We start from the raw sequence: 17,213 nt of genomic DNA, 5'->3' as shown, positions 1-17,213 counted from the left end.
TAGATCGGGTAGGTGCACAGAATCTCTTGCCCAGAGTAGGGGAATCGAGGACCGGAGGGCATAGGTTCAAGGTGAAGGGGAAAAGATATAATAGGAATCTGAGGGGTAACCTTTTCACACAAAGGGTGGTGGGTGTATGGAACAAGCTGCCAGAGGAGGTAGTTGAGGCCTGGACTATCCCAATGTTTATGAAACAGTTAGACAGGTACATGGATAGGACAAGTTTGGAGGGATATGGACCAAGCACAGGCAGGTGGGACTAGCGTAGCTGTGATATGTTGGCCGTTGTGGGCAAGTTGGGCCGAAGGGCGTGTTTCCACACTGTATCACTCTATGACTCTCTATATGACTCTGTGGCCCAGGTTTTCTGTTTGTAAAGTCGCACATGAAAGAGACAACACAGAGACCCCTTTTGAAACCACATGGTTGATTTAAATTGGAGGAAGGGGAGGGGGAGCACTTCAGGGAGGCCACAATTGGCTAGGTTGCCAGAGGTAAGCCTTACTTATTAAGTAATCTGTGTAAGCTCATTCATTTCAGTCAGATCTACCTCATTCACTTCGGTCCCAAGTCTCCATAAATCCCCAAATTCTCAAAAATAGATAGATCTCAACCTTGGATGTGTTCAATGACTGATCACCCACAGTCCTCCAGGTGAGGGAATTTTTAAGTTTCCGATCTCAATGAGTGAAGAAGTTTCCACTTCTCCCTGCACTCAAGGGCCAGCCCCTTATTACTCTGCCATCCATTGATTTGTATGGGTGTCAGAGGTTATGGGGAGAAGGCAGGAGAATGGGGTTAGGAGGGAAAGATAGATCAGCCGTGATTGAATGGCAGAGTAGACTTGATGGGCTGAATGGCCTACTTCGACTCCTATTCTTTATGACTGCATGACCTTATGATCCAGTTAGTTCACTTCTAATTCATTTGGCTACGTTTGTGTTCCTTGTCCTTGACAATCTTACTCAAAAAAAGATCCTCCGTTCCCCTGATGAAGAGGCTTTGAAACATTGAAATGTTACTTTTGTTTCTTTAGACTTTAGACTTTAAAGATATGACGTAGAAACAGGCCCTTCAAGTCCGCTCCAACCAGTGATCTCTCTGTACATTAGAACTGTCCTACACACTAGGGACAGTTTACAATTTTACTGAAGCCAATTGACCTACAAACCTATACGTCTTTGGAGTGTGGGAGGAAGCCAGCGCACCCGGAGAAAATCCACGCAGTCTCAGGGAGAACGTGCAAACTCCGTACAGACAGCACCCGAGGTCAGGATCGAATTCGAGTCTCTGGCGCCGTAAGGCAGCAACTCTACTGTGCCACTGTTGCCTGCGAGGAATCAGTGCCCCATAAATGAGCAAGGTGACTGGCAGAGGAGATCATGATCTACAACAGCAGACATCTCCATGGTTAGGTTTTCACAATGGAATAAGTATTCCAGTTGGAATAATCTGAAGGAGGGTCTCGACCCGGAACGTCACCCATTCCTTCTCTCCAGAGATGCTGCCTGTCCCCGCTGGATTACTCCAGCTTTTTTTTATGTCTATCTTCGGTTTAAACTGCACCATTGTGTGGTATGCTGGCTGCTCGGCTGCAGACCAGAAGGCCCTCCAGAAGGTCATCAGGAAAGCAGAGAAAATTATCGGCTGTCCACTACCTTCTCTGAAGAACATCACCAGCTCGCGCTGTCTGAACAGGGCCAGAAACATAATCAAGGACGGCACTCATCCAGGACACGAATTGTTTGCTCTCCTGCCCTCTGGGAGGCGCTACAGGCGCCTAAGGGCCAGGACAAATCGACTCAAAAACAGTTTCTTTCCCTGGGCCATAAGAACAGTGAACGGAAGAAGCACATGACTTGACTACTCTAATTTTCGTCGTACATTTTAAAAAATAAACTTTTTTTAGAATTTTAGGTGTAAAACTCATTCATTATTTATCAGGTTTTTAAATTGGTTTTTTATTGATACTGGTATTTGTTGTGTTGGTTCGTATGTCTGTGCAATTGTCTTTGAAGGATATGCACTGTCGCACTGTTATCAGCTGTAGCACTTCTAATTTCGTTGTACCTTGCGTACAATGACAATAAAGGCATATTATCTGCAGTTGCTTCCTGCACATACTCAGTTGTAATAAAGACATTAAATTATCTGCCGGTCTTCCATGCATTAATTTCTTGCATTGCTTTAATGTAACCCCTCTGCAGACATCAATGAGTGTGAGCACGAGGAGCTGAACTCCTGTTCCCTGAGAGCGACCTGCTCCAACACGGACGGATCTCACATGTGCAAATGTCAGAATGGCTTCGACAAAGATCCTTCTGGACGAGGCAGAGACTGTCGAGGTAATGGTCACCTTCTTTGTGTTTAACCAAGGGCGGGTTGCGTGTGCTGGGGATTTAAAACATTTGTTTTTGAGATATGAGCTGGCAAGCTGGCAAGGTAAGTGTTTACTGCCCTTCCCTTAATGACTGGAGAAGGGCGGCACAGTGGCGCAGCGGCAGAGTTGCAGCCTTACAGCGCCAGAGACCCGGGTTCGATCCTGACTACAGGTACTGTCTGTATGTATGACTGTCTGTTCTCCCTGTGACTGCATGGGTTTTCTCCAGGTGCTCCGGTTTTCCTCCCACACTCCAAATACGTGCAGGTTTGCAGGTTAGTTGGCTTCTGTAAATTGTCCCCTGGTGTGTAGGAGAGAACTAGTATCTGGATGATCATTGGTCTCGGTGGGCCTGTTTCCACGCTGTATTCTAAACTAAGCTAAACTAAAAAGGGGATGATAGGCTGCCTTTGTGAACCGCTACAATCTGTGAGGTGAATGCACACCACTCTGCCACACTGACACTGAAGGAGTGGGAATACATTTAAAAGTCAGAGTAGTCTGTCTTGAAGAGGGGCTAGTGCTATTTTCATACACCTTCACCTCTTGGCCTCCCAGATGGTACAAACCGTGGGTTTGAAGGTGTGCTGAAGAAACCTGAATGATTGCAGTGGATAATCATGATGGGCTGAATGGCCTTATTCTATGCTAAAAAGATTTATTGTTTAGTTTTGTTTAAAGATACAGCACGGACACAGGTTCACCGAGTCCACGCCGACCAACGATCCCCGCACACTAACACTATCCTACACACACTAGGGACAATGTGCAATCTTTACCGAAGCCAATTAACAAACCTGCTCGTCTTTGGAGTGTTGGAGTAAATCGGAGCACCTGGGGAAAACCCACGCAGGTCATGGGGAGAACGTGCAAACTCCGTACAGACATCGTCCACAGTCAGAATCGCACCCGGGTCTCTGCCGTTGTAAGAAAGCAAGTCTACCGCTGCGCCACCGTGAGATTTGTGGATGGCACACGCTTTAGCAATTTAATACTGATGAAGTCAGGGAGGCATTTTTGAGCTTCCATCAAGGATGGCATTGAGCTTCTTGGGTGGTGTTGGAGCTGTACACATCCATTGCTGGAGTTTCCCCTTGATGATGGCGGAAAAGCTTGGGCCAGCCTAGAGATGAGTTGCTCATCCCGGGAAACCCAACTTCCAATCTGGTATTGCAGCCACAGTTTCTATGTGGCCGGTCCAATGAAATGTCTGGTCAACATTGATATTGGCAATTTGGTGACGGCAAAGCCATTGATGTCAAAATAGTGCACAGTATGTTTCTGTGGTGAAGAGTCTTGCATGCTGATTATCCAGATACATTCTAAAGGATCCTTTACGATATTTTAAGAAAAGGATTTGAGGCTCCATGGATGGCAGAAGATACAGAAATGAAATCTAATAGCAAACTAGAGGTTTGCTATCAAATATAAAGTTAATGGACGTATCATATCCTGCATTAGGGTCTGAACGGTAGAGAATCTGAAAGATGAAAATATTGGGTCTTATCCCTGGAAGCTACATATTGATATTGGTTTATTACTGTCCTGTGTGTCGATATACAGTGGAAAACCTTTTTTGCGTGCTATCCAGTCAAAGCATTCTGTGCATGTGTACTATCAAGCCATGTACAAACACAATAGATTTAGATTTAGATTTAGAGATACAACGCGGAAACAGGCCCTTCGGCCCACCAGGTCCGCGCCGCCCTAGGTAGTGCAAAGCAAAAAATACCAGGACGCAGAATATAGTGTTACAGCGCTATAGTACTATAGTTATAGAGAAAGTGCAGGATAAAAAAGTGCAAGGTCCACAATGAGGTAGGTTGGTAGATTGGGAATACACCCAATTTATGGGAGGACCATTCTGTAGTCTGATGGCAGTGGGGAGGAAGCTGCTCCTGAATCTGGTGGTGTGTGCTTTCAAGCTTTTGTATCTTATGCCCAAAGGGTGAAGAGGGAATGACCCTTGAATGACGGTGAAAGTGGCCCTTGATGGCTCTAATTGAAGCAGCATAAATTGTGGATGAAGTCAGTGGTGGGGAGGTTATTTTGTGTGATGGACTTGGCTACATCCACAACTCTGCAATTTCTTCCAGTCTTGGGCAGAGCTGCTGCTAAACTAAGCTGCGATGCATTCCGATGCTGCCTCTGTCGCATGTATGGATGTTGGTAAAAATCATTGGAGGCGTGCCGAACATTCTTTAGTCTTCTGAGGGCATGGCCGCAGTAGCTTTAATGTGGTTGGACCAAGTCAAATTGTTGGATGATATTTGCACCTAGAAACTCGAGGTTCTCGACCTTCTCTACTTTGGCAGCATTGATGCTGACTGTGTTTTTACAATCAGGAATGAAAGTATACCAGAAATGAAGGAGTGTTGAGATCTCAGAGGGAGATGTCGGGCTGGAGGAGCTTAGACAGGTGAGGAGCAGTGAGAGTTTATCGTTTGATTAGGGAGTTGGGGTGGGGTGGCAATTGATAAGCAGAATGGGAATTATAAAATTAACTGGTTGCTGGATGTTTGCCAGCGGTTCTTAGTGCACTTTAGGAAGTGGGTTTTAATCTATTTCAGATTCATGGAAGTTAGAAATGGGTGGTGAGCTGAGAAAACATTGAGGTAACTAAGCAGGATGAGATACAAAGTGCTGGAGTAACTCAGCTGCTCAGGCAGCATCCTTGAAGGACATGGATAGGTGATGTTTTCGGGTCGGGACCCTTCTTCAGATTGTGCCAGGCCGTTGATTCGGCAGCAGCAGATGCATGGGAGTGGCATCAAAAACGAGTGCAGCATTGTAGATGGGATTAGGTGCACTTTATTGGAGGAAAGGATGTATGCTTGAAAGCTCATAAGTTCTAGGAGCAGAATCAGGCCATTCAGCTCATCAAGTCTACTCCGCCATTCAATCATAGAAACATAGAAACATAGAAAATAGGTGCAGGAGTAGGCCATTCAGCCCTTCGAGCCTGCACCACCATTCAATATGATCATGGCTGATCATCCAACTCAGTATCCTGTACCTGCCTTCTCTCCATACCCCCTGATCCCTTTAGCCACAAGGGCCACATCTAACTCCCTCTTAAATATAGCCAATGAACTGGCCTCAACTACCCTCTGTGGCAGAGAATTCCACAGATTCACCACTCTCTGTGTGAAAAAAACGTTCTCATCTCGGTCCTAAAAGACTTCCCCCTTATCCTTAAACTGTGACCCCTTGTTCTGGACTTCCCCAACACCGGGAACAATATTCCTGCATCTAGCCTGTCCAACCCCTTAAGAATTTTGTAAGTTTCTATAAGGTCCCCCCTCAATCTTCTAAATTCCAGCGAGTACAAGCCTAGTCTATCCAGTCTTTCTTCATATGAAAGTCCTGCCATCCCAGGGATCAATCTGGTGAACCTTCTTTGCACTCCCTCTATGGCAAGAATGTCTTTCCTCAGATTAGGAGACCATGGCTGATCATGGCTGATCTATCTTTCTCTCGCAATCCCATTCTCCTGCCTTCACCCCATGTCCTCTGACCCCCTTACTAAACAGGAATCCGTCAATCTCCGCCTTAAAAATATCCACTAACTTGGTCCCCACAGCCGTCTGTGGCAATGGATACCACAGATTCACCACCCTCTGACTAAAGAAATTCCTTCTCATCTCCTTTCTAAAGGCACGTCCTTTTATTCTGATGTTGGGCAAGTTCTCCACTGGCTTAAGTAACACTTCTGCCTGTTTTGCACTGGAACCTTGGCCTTGCAACCTCTGAGGCTGCAAGCCACTGACGCAGAGCTGAGCTGAGTTAAACAGATCCTTGCTCTATACGTTTTCCATTCGGTTGTGGAGTTCCTGCTAAATTTCGAATGATTTGTTGGGTGCTTTGTTTTCTCACTTCACCGACAAATTAAAAAAGCTGATTTATTGCAAAACCATGTTTATTTTACAGAAGTGACCGCAGCTATTGCGTTTCCTGAGTCCATCTCAAGTGCTCCAGTGTCAAGCATCATGAATCCAGAAAGATCATCGCCCAACACCCCATCAAATGGATTGCCCTTGTGTTGTATGTATCTCTGTTTCCAAGGTTTTTCCAAACAATGCTTAAAACAAAGCATGATCTTAATTCTGAGGCTCTTTTGCCCACTGGAAGTGTGGGTTGGTGTGTATACTGCATAGAAAAACCATTGCTCCAGATTTTCTAGCAGTATTTAGCACCCCAACCCACTAAGCCACACTTTATCAAGTAATTCTGTTTCTCTATTGCCACTTATCTAGAAAATCGCTCTTAGTTCAACTGACCGACATGCTTTTGTTTAGTTTAGTTTAGAGATACACCGTGGAAACAGGCCCTTCAGCCCACCGACTCCTTGCCGACCAGCGAGCCCCGCACACTAACACTGTCCTACACACATCAGGGAAAATTGACCATTTTACCAAGCCGATTAGCCTACAACCCAGTACGTCTTTGGAGTGTGGGAGGAAACTGAAGCACCCAGAGAAAAGCCATGCAGGTCACAGGGAGAATGTCCGTACAGACAGCACCCGTAGTTAGGATCGAACCCGGATCTCTGGCGCTGTAAGGCAGCAACCTTCCCACTGCGCCACCATGCTGCCCTGGTTGATAGTATCAGAGGTAGTTCCCGATTTGTAGATTGGTGATCTATAAGCAAATGTTACTGAATAAGGTTCTCAGCTACCATTGTTATTGGCGTCTGACTCATTGAATTCCTCATTGAGTCACAGCCATGAAGAAGTACAATATGGATACAGGGTCTTGAGCCCACTGAGTCCACTCCGACCACCAAACATCCATTTTTACACCAATCCTTTAATGACCAAGGAAACCTATGTGGTCACAGGGAGAACTTGCAATCTCCATCCAGACACTACAGATAGTGCCGGAGGTCAGGATTGCACCTGAGCCATTGGAGCTGTGAGGCTGCAGCTCTATTTGCTGGGCCATTTGCTACCCGTTCCTGTTATAAAGTTACTGACAGTTATTGATTCATGATTACCCCTGTGAACTGATCCGCACAGTTCATACAACAACTTCCGCATTATTGGGTGGCACAGCGGAAGAGTTGTTGCCTTACAGCACCAGAGACCCAGGTTCCATCCTGACTCCAGGTGCTGTCTGTACGGAGTTTGTACGTTCTCCTTGTGACCTGCGTGGGTTTTCTCTGGGATCTCTGGTTTCCTCCCACACTCCAAAGACGTACAGGTTTGTAGGCTAATTGGCGTAGTAAAATTGTAATTTGACCCTAGTGTGCGGGATAGTGCTAGTGTACGGGGATCGCTGGTCGGCGTGGACTCGGTGGCCAAATGGCCTGTTTCCACGCTGTATCTCTAAACTAAACAAAAAATTACTAACAGGTACTGATTTATTCTATGACTGTAGTCAATTGACTATAAGTAAGAAAATTACTCTTGAATCACCAATGGAAATTCCTTTCCTGACAGTACTGATTTGCAGAAGTAGGATCTTTTCCTGGAAGTGGTAGTGAGAATCTATGCTATTAGCTGATATAGTTAATTAGAGATATTGATATTTTGTTGTAGATGGGTGAAGATGGTTTCTTTTGTTGTTGTTTTAGCTAATATAAAATGTCCTGTTATCACAAAACGACATCAAGCATGTGATGTTACTCGGGTTATGAAACATATACGCATCCCTCCTTTTCCTGGTGGAAACAACTCTCATATGGCCTGAGGTCATCGTCGGGTGTGAATTTGCACGGTTTGGCGATATCCGCGACCAAACATATGTCCTGTGAATGTGAATTATCCTTTGGTAACGGGAGACAAATAGCAGGCGGGGCAGTAAAGGGTTCATAAATGAGGTGGATAGGTTTAGGCGCCTTTATTTTTTTTATTTCTCCCTCCAATTATCACATGTAAGGTACTTTAGAGGGTCCCATTCTGGTTTTATGTTGAACAGTGCTTGTACTGAGGTCATGGGTGGGTAGCAAACAACTGACTGTGGGGAGTACATAGCTGAGTGAGCTCGGAGAAATAAATGACCTCTTGGGACTTCTCCGAGAAACTTGAGATCACGTTTATGTCTCTCTAGTGGAGAGACCCGACATAGTTCCATGGGAAATCTATCTTCCTCACTTTGGCATACATAATCAAATTTACACTTAGTCCAATAACAAGGTAACATTTTATGATGACGGTCCTTCAACAGTAACGAAAAGTGAAGATGCCTCAAAAGTCCAATGCAACCTTTCAGTCGGCTGACGTTCCATTGTCCAAATCCCTCCGGGTTATCATCATCGCATTGGAGTACATCTCCTTGACACAGGTGGTGCACGTGGTTAGGCTGGTTCGGCCTGCACATTCTTTCCTTCATCATTCCTGGAATCAGTAAGGCTTTAAAACAGATGATCACCAGGTGCACTTTCATTGTAAGATGATCCATCTATCCCTTCATCCTTAACTGCGGTTGGGGTTGTGAGAAGAACCTGGTAGGGTCCTTCCCATCGAGCATCCAACCCCTTCCTCGTCCAATTCTTGATAGACAATAGACAATAGACAATAGGCGCAGGAGGAAGCCATTCGGCCCTTCTAGCCAGCACCGCCATTCAATGTGATCATGGCTGATCATTCTCAATCAGTACCCCGTTCCTGCCTTCTCCCCATACCCCATGACTCCGCTATCCTTAAGAGCTCTATCTAGCTCCCTCTTGAATGCATTCAGAGAATTGGCCTCCACTGCCTTCTGAGGCAGAGAATTCCACAGATCATATCATTAACAGTAGTACTGGTCAGCTTTTGGCTCCCAGACCTGGAGTAACTACCGGTGAAATACTGACCCAATTACTTCGGCTGGCCTGAAGTCAGTCTATGTCCTGCCCCAGGTCATAGCTGGTGCCGGATGAACTACACACCACAATCAATAAATTTGAAACAAAATACCCCGAGGTCTTGTTCCGACTAGCTGGGGACTTCAACCAAAGCATCATCAAGAATGTGCTTCCAAAATATTATCATCATGTTTCCTATCCCAACAGAGGTCCAAACACCCTTGATCTTTGCTACACAATCATCAAAGATCCCTGTCGCTCCAGCTCCCAGAGTGTATTTTGGGAAAATGTCCTAAAAATCTCATCCCTTCGATAATCTATATAACCTACCTTTGTGGTCATTAAATGTTTCCTTGGTTGACCTGGCCAAACCATGTAAGGATATAATGTTGGAAAAAATCTTGTGACGTTTTGCTAAACTAAAGTCACTACATAAACAATGTCGGAAGGAACTGCAGATGCTGGTTTACACCGAGGATAGACACAAAATGCTGGAGTAACTCAGTGCGTCAGGCAGCATCTCTGGAGAAAAGGAATAGGTGACATTTCATGTCTGAAGAAGGGTTTCGACCCAAAACATCATCTATTCCTTTCCTATCCACCTATTGCCTGACCCAATGAGTTACTCCAGCATTTTGTGTCAATCTCCACGACATAAACATAAACGCTGAAGTGATGAAAACCTACAAAGGCCAATTCTACTTATTACTTCTGTTAATTTTATAAAGTTTACAGAAGTTGGTGTTGACTGGTTCTGAATAACCCCCCCTCTACTCATATAGTTCACCAGTTTTGAGTCAGATCTAAGCATTGTTGTGATCAGCACTGTTATAATGCATGCTCAAAGTGAATGGTGACAGAGATGTCTTCTTTTTGTGCTAACCCAACATGTTTTTTAACAGCTCCCCTTCCAGTTACGAACGTGATGATTGTCAATGTCACCAGCATCAGTTTCCAGGTCTCTTGGACACGAGATATGAGCAAGGATCAAACAGTTACTGTGCAGGTGCTGAAAGAGAATATCGTGGTGAATGAAACGAAGACTCAGGAAATGAACTGGACAGTCATGGGGTTGGAGCCCGCAGTCCTGTACACTGTGGAAGTCCATTGGCAATCTTGTGGAAACGACTTTAGCAAAGAGCTAAAAGTAAAAACAGGTAAAAGCACTGCCTGAGGGAACATTCATAGGCTTGGTCTTCACAATACCCTGCAGATTGTCACCTCTCTTAGTTGCAAAGGATTGACTCTTGACTCTTGTTCATGCATAGTTCCAGGGGTCATTTGGACGGCACGGTGGCACAGTGGTAGAGTTGCTGCCTTACAGCGCTGGCTACCCAGGGTGCTGTCTGTATGGAGTTTGTACGTTCTCCCCATGACCTGCGTGGGTTTTCTCCGAGATCTTCAGTTTCCTCCCACATTCCAAAGACGTACATGTTTGTAGAGTAATTGGCTTGGTATAAGTGTAAATTGTCCTTAGTGTGTGTAGGATAGCGTTAATGTGTGGGCATTGCCTGTCGGTGCGGACTTGGTGGGTCAAAGGGCTTGTTTCCCTAAACTAAATAGTCCTCTGATGCTTCAACTAAAAAGTTAATCATCATCATATCATATCATATATATACAGCCGGAAACAGGCCTTTTCGGCCCTCCAAGTCCGTGCCGCCCAGTGATCCCCGTACATTAACACTATCCTACACCCACTAGGGACAATTTTTACATTTACCCAGCCAATTAACCTACATACCTGTACGTCTTTGGAGTGTGGGAGGAAACCGAAGATCTCGGAGAAAACCCACGCAGGTCACGGGGAGAACGTACAAACTCCTTACAGTGCAGCACCCGTAGTCAGGATCGAACCTGAGTCTCCGGCGCTGCATTCGCTGTAAAGCAGCAACTCTACCGCTGTGCTACCATGCCGCCATAATGGTTTATAATGTAACAAGCTGACCATTTCATTATGGAGATCATCCTTGGTGGACTGTTCCTATCCTCGTTGGATGCCATCATACATGCTTTTTTCAAAATGACTGAGTCACAATTAGAATTGACTGACTAAATTATTACCTCTCTCAAACAGAGAGAATGGAACAGTTTAGCTTGCTCCTTATCTCTCATATCTCCAGACTGCACTGACCAAGATGCCCCATCTACACCAGTCCCACCTGCCTGCGTTTGGCCCATGTCCCTCATGTGCCCGTCTAAATTAGAGCACATGGTATTGGAGATAGGGTACTGACATGGATAGAAAATTGGTTGACAGACAGAAAGCAAATAGTGGGGATAAATGGGTCCCTTTCAGAATGACAGGCAGTGACTAGTGGGGTACCGCAAGACTCGGTGCTGGGACCGCAGCTATTTACAATATACATTAATGACTTGGATGAAGGGATTAAAAGTACCATTAGCAAATTTGCAGATGATACAAAGCTGGGTGGTAGTGTGAACTGTGAGGAAGATGCTATGAGGTTGCAGTATGACCTGGACAGGTTGTGTGAGTGGGCGGATGCATGGCAGATGCAGTTTAATGTGGATAAGTGTGAGGTTATCCACTTTGGTGGTAAGAATAGGAAGGCAGAGTATTATCTGAATGGTGTCAAGTTAGGAACAGGGGACGTACAACGAGATCTGGGTGTCCTAGTGCATCAGTCACTGAAAGGAAGCATGCAGGTACAGCAGGTAGTGAAGAAAGCCAATGGAATGTTGGCCTTCATAACAAGAGGAGTTGAGTATAGGAGCAAAGAGGTCCTTCTGCAGTTGTACAGGGCCCTAGTGAGACCGCACCTGGAATACTTTGTGCAGCTTTGGTCTCCAAATTTGAGGAAGGATATTCTTGCTATTGAGGGCGTGCAGCGTAGGTTTACTAGGTTAATTCCCGGAATAGCGGGACTTTCATACGTTGAAAGACTGGAGCGACTAGGCTTGTATACACTGGAATTTAGAAGGATGAGAGGAGATCTTATCGAAACGTATAAGATTATTAAGGGGTTGGACACGTTAGAGGCAGGAAACATGTTCCCAATGTTGGGGGAGTCCAGAACAAGGGGCTACAGTTTAAGAATAAGGGGTAGGCCATTTAGAACGGAGATGAGGAAAACCTTTTTCAGTCAGAGAGTTGTGAATCTGTGGAATTCTCTGCCTCAGAAGGCAGTGGAGGCCAATTCTCTGAATGCATTCAAGAGAGAGCTAGATAGAGCTCTTAAGGATAGCGGAGTCAGGGGGTATGGGGAGAAGGCAGGAACGGGGTACTGATTGAGAATGATCAGCCATGATCACATTGAATGGCGGTGCTGGCTCGAAGGGCCGAATGGCCTCCTCCTGCACCTATTGTCTATTGTCTAAACGTTCCTTTAATGCTGCAATAGTACCTGCCTCAACTATCTCCTCCTTCCATACACCCACTGCCCTATGCATAAAATAAAGTTACCCCTTGATGGTTATGTTTATATCATCGGCTGATGTAATGTGGAACGGTGGGTGACACAGTGCGGCTCATTCGCTGAAAGAGCGGCACTCACTCACTGACACAATGCGGTCCATTGGCTAACAACTCATAAGACAATAGACAATAGACAAGAGGCGCAGGAGTAGGCCATTCGGCCCTTCGAGCCATAAGGTCACAAGGTTATTAGTGATTGGAACAGAATTAGGCCATTCGGCCCATCAAGTCTACCCCGCCATTCAATCATGGCTGATTTATCTTCTCTCCCTCCTAACCCCATTCTCCTGCCTTCTCCCCATAACCCCTGACACCCGTACTTCTTGCGTTTGAGGCAGCAGAAGTTATGAAGCTGCTTCTGCTTCTGCTGTCTCTGTTTGTTGTCGTTCGCCTGACTGAGGTCAGTTGACAGGGCTCACCACGGGGAGGTCGACAACGTGAGCCCCCACACCCGTACTAATCAAAGAATCTATCTATCTCTGCCTTAAAAATATCCATTGACTTCGCCTCCACAGCCTTCTGTGGTACTGAATTCCACAGATTCACCACCCTCTGACTAAACATAGAGACATAGAAAATAGGTGCAGGAGTGGGCCATTCGGCCCTTCGAGCCTGCACCGCCATTCAATATGATCATGGCTGATCATCCAGCTCAGTAACCTGTACCTGCCTTCTCTCCATACCCCCTGATCCCTTTAGCAAAAAGGGCCACATCTAACTCCCTCTTAAATATAGCCAATGAACTGGCCTCCTCATCTAGGGCCACATCTAACTCCCTCTTAAATATAGCCAAAGAAATTCCTCCTCATCTCCTGCCTTCTCCCCATCACCCCTGACTTCGTGCATCATATTGGGTGACTAGAGGTGTCGCTAAACTCTCCAGTTAGTATCAGGCACCTTTTAATCCAAGTATATCAACTGGAACTTTTCACAACTGTCTTAGCTGAGGTAAACCGGCTGGACCGAGACAAGATGAAATGCAGAAGACCCAAGTGCTAAGATGGTCGGGATGAACTGTGTTCAACTATAGATGAGATAATGACAGTATTTGCACTGAATGGCTGTACACTTTCTCAATGCTTTGCAGCTGCTCTCTTGTTGAACGGGCGGGTGAGGATCCAGAACTACAATTTCACGGAGACTCTCAGCAACACCAGCAGCGGCCAATTTAGGCAATTCCTGCAACTCTGGCATCAAGAGGTGAGAAAGCTTGGCACAAGCTGAGCAAGGAGCTGGATCATTGAACTTTCATCTCGGGGAAAATGTATTTTATAGACAATAGACAATAGACAATAGACAATAGGTGCAGGAGGAGGCCATTCGGCCCTTCGAGCCAGCACCGCCATTCAATGTGATCATGGCTGATCATTCACAATCAGTACCCGGTTCCTGCCTTCTCCTCATACCCCCTGACTCCGCTATCCTTAAGAGCTCTATCTAGCTCTCTCTTGAATGCATTCAGAGAATTTGCCTCCACTGCCTTCTGAGGCAGAGAATTCCACAGATTCACAACTCTCTGACTGAAAAAGTTCTTCCTCATCTCAGTTCTAAATGGCCTACCCCTTATTCTTAAACTGTGGCCCCTTGTTCTGGACTCCCCCAACATTGGGAACATGTTTCCTGCCTCTAACGTGTCCAACCCCTTAATAATCTTATACGTTTCGATAAGATCTCCTCTCATCCTTCTAAATTCCAGTGTATACAAGCCTAGTCGCTCCAGTCTTTCAACATATGATAGTCCCGCCATTCCTGGAATTAACCTAGTAAACCTACGCTGCACGCCCTCAATAGCAAGAATATCCTTCCTCAAATTTGGAGACCAAAACTGCACACAGTACTTCAGGTGCGGTCTCACTAGGGCCCTGTGAAACCACTCTGGTCTGAAGGGGGTTAAAAACCTTCCTCTGGTAATTATGCTTTGGAAATTGAATCTGAGTGCCCTTTGGCCCGCAATGTCTGTGCTGAGCATGATGCCAAGATAAACTAATCTCATCTGCCTGAACATGATCCATGTTGCTCCATGCCCTCTATAGCCATATGCCTATCTACAAGCCTCTTAAATGCCATTATCGTATCTGAGCCCATCACCACCCCGTGAGGTATTTGAAAGTTTGAGTTACCATGACCATTTCGCTTTCTTTTCCAAACTTGGTACTCCACAGGAGTTGGGATAACATACAGAACAATCGTACAATTACACACAATGAACTAGTTGTGACTAACCATGAGAGATTTTATAACTTCCTCTTTTCAGATTGAAAGATCTCTTCCACCAACAATTCACCGATGGCACCAAAGTGGGAAAATCCTGGTCCGCATTAAATCTCTCAGCTCTGGCAGCATTTTGGTGAATTTTGAAATTGTTATCGACCCAGAAATTAAGTTTGATATCTGGAATGCATCCTCTGCTTTGATCTCCTCTCTTTACAACAGCTCTGTGTTTGAATTCAACCACAACAGCACCTCCATTTCAGGTAGGTGAAGTCCTTAGACGATTGAACTTGGAGCCTATGTTCTCAGAAGGTAGAATGGCCTTTGGTTCATGTTCATAAGTTAACCCCATTCTCCTGCCTTCTCCTCATAACCCCTGACACCGCACTAATCAAGAATCTGTCAAGAAAGGAGATGAGAAGGAATTTCTTGAGTCAGAGTCTTGCCACAAACAGCTGTGGAAGCCAAGTCAATAGATATTTTTAAGGCGGAGATATTGATTATTGATTGGTTATGGGGAAAAGGCAGGAGAATGGGGTGGACAGGGAAAGATAGTTCAGCCCTGATTGAATGGTGGAGTAGACTTGATGGATCGAATGGCTTAATTCTGCTCCTGTAACTTCTGAACTTCTGAAATGTCTTCAGTTTGTTTGGAAATAACAAAATAATATGATTGAATAAACTTTTAAGAGAAATTGAAAGTCGATTTTACCTGAAACTTTCTAGTGAAGATTTGGTTCCATAGGAAGAATTGCCTCGTCTTGGAAACCTTGAGTTCAGTCATTCCTTAACTATTAACATAATCAATGAACTTAGCATTAAAGCCTGTTACTTGCCCATTCCAGCTAACTCTCGATCTACCACATATATGCAGTACAACGGTCAGGGATGAGAAAGTGGTCCTGATTTTCACTTTATCTAATAGTAGTATTGCACTATTCTGAAAAAGAAAACCTGATTTTTCATTGCTGCTGGAATTAATCCTCTAACTCTACCCCGATGGCTATGTTCTAGTCTGTCGTCCAACACTGAGGGCTGATTGCAATGAGTTAACTGTGTGTGAATGGTGTGGTGTGTGCGTAACATGTGTGTGCACGTACTCCATATTAACTGTAGCTTATACTGGTGGTCTTTAACTTGTGCTGGTTATAAAATTCCATCCTGTTAAGTTGCTTATAAATTGCTGTCCCTTTAGATGTTAATGAATGCACCTCTCCTATTTACAATGACTGCTCACCACACGCCATGTGCAAGAACACTGAGGGGTCCTACACGTGCACCTGCAGTGAAAGTTACCGAGACGTAAACCCAGCCTGGCCTGGTCGATCGTGCGAAGGTATGACTTGAATTTAAAAAGCGGACCTGGGCGCAGAACACCACATGGGAAAGAAGTGCTCAAGCCTTAGCTCTGGGAAACCTCCTCAAGCCTAACTTAATCAGCCTTAGAAACCAAAGCAGTCTTGGTCCATTAAACCTTAGATATGATCCGCTGTGGATTGGTGTTCTGATATTATTGGGTTCAATAGACTGAGAAATATATTCCCATTGAGGGAAGTCATGATGTCGGACCTTTAGTTTGAGCATCATAGATCTGAATCTACTCGACAGAGACATACAGCTACAGTTGCTCATTGGCATTATCTTCATTCAACTATCAGTACACAGATTGAATAAGAAACACAGCCAGATTTTGGTCGGCTAATCTGATAATCACCTGGTCTGCAATATGAGACGTCTTCTTTATATTAGATACATCAGTTGTGATTGCAGTGAAAAGATATACATTCAATTTGCCTCTACATTTATTTATCCATATTTCTTTCACCTCAACGTAATCAAACGCTAGCACCTACAGTTCGAAAAGAAAACGCACTATTGTCTTCCAAGAGAAGTTATGGATGGGAAATAGACATATCTAACCACAAGAGTTACTCATCTGTATTTTATTTTGACAGAAAGTACTACCACTGTGCTAACTCCTACGAGCGCTCAGGGACAATCTTCTACTCTGTTTGCCTCTGCAATGATCACCTACGTGAATGGGCCTGAATTTCAAGCCAGCTTTCCATATTCAGAAACTCCGCACTGTGGTATGTGCTTCTCATTGTATCCACCCGGTCTGTGGTTTTACTGACACTGTGCATGCCAATCCTTATCTGCCAATTGTTGGCTCTTTGGCATAGATTTGAAGTTGGGAGTCGTGTTTGAGTGCACAGTCAGGAAAATATCCCTCCTTTTCAATCTGTTTTAGCAAAGGTAAGGTGGGAACCATGGATGTTAATGTGGGCAGACACGATGAAATTTGGGGACCGGGTGGGAAAATAAGAAGATTCATCGCGCATGTTAAATATGGACCAGGCTTGAGATGCTGAATGACATGCTATTCTTCTTCATGCTCATTT

At 45.0% G+C, this 17,213-nt stretch overlaps 1 protein-coding gene across 1 annotated transcript in view; it reads left to right on the top strand.

The window, feature by feature from the left end:
• The window catches only part of umodl1 (uromodulin-like 1), a 97,050-nt gene that overhangs the window by 34,906 nt on the left and 44,931 nt on the right, over nt 1-17,213 (top strand). Inside the window, exons 7-12 of the mRNA XM_078408599.1 lie at nt 2,208-2,345; nt 10,070-10,324; nt 13,688-13,800; nt 14,855-15,074; nt 16,007-16,147; nt 16,767-16,901. Of these exons, the coding sequence (XP_078264725.1) occupies nt 2,208-2,345; nt 10,070-10,324; nt 13,688-13,800; nt 14,855-15,074; nt 16,007-16,147; nt 16,767-16,901 (1,002 nt within the window). The remainder of the gene's footprint in view (nt 1-2,207; nt 2,346-10,069; nt 10,325-13,687; nt 13,801-14,854; nt 15,075-16,006; nt 16,148-16,766; nt 16,902-17,213) is intronic.

This window comes from Rhinoraja longicauda, chromosome 12 (genome assembly GCF_053455715.1).
Source record: "Rhinoraja longicauda isolate Sanriku21f chromosome 12, sRhiLon1.1, whole genome shotgun sequence".
NCBI classification, from domain to species: Eukaryota; Metazoa; Chordata; class Chondrichthyes; order Rajiformes; family Arhynchobatidae; genus Rhinoraja; species Rhinoraja longicauda.
The sequence above is the reverse complement of the archived record's forward strand: the minus strand, read 5'-3'. Positions and strand labels throughout refer to the sequence as shown.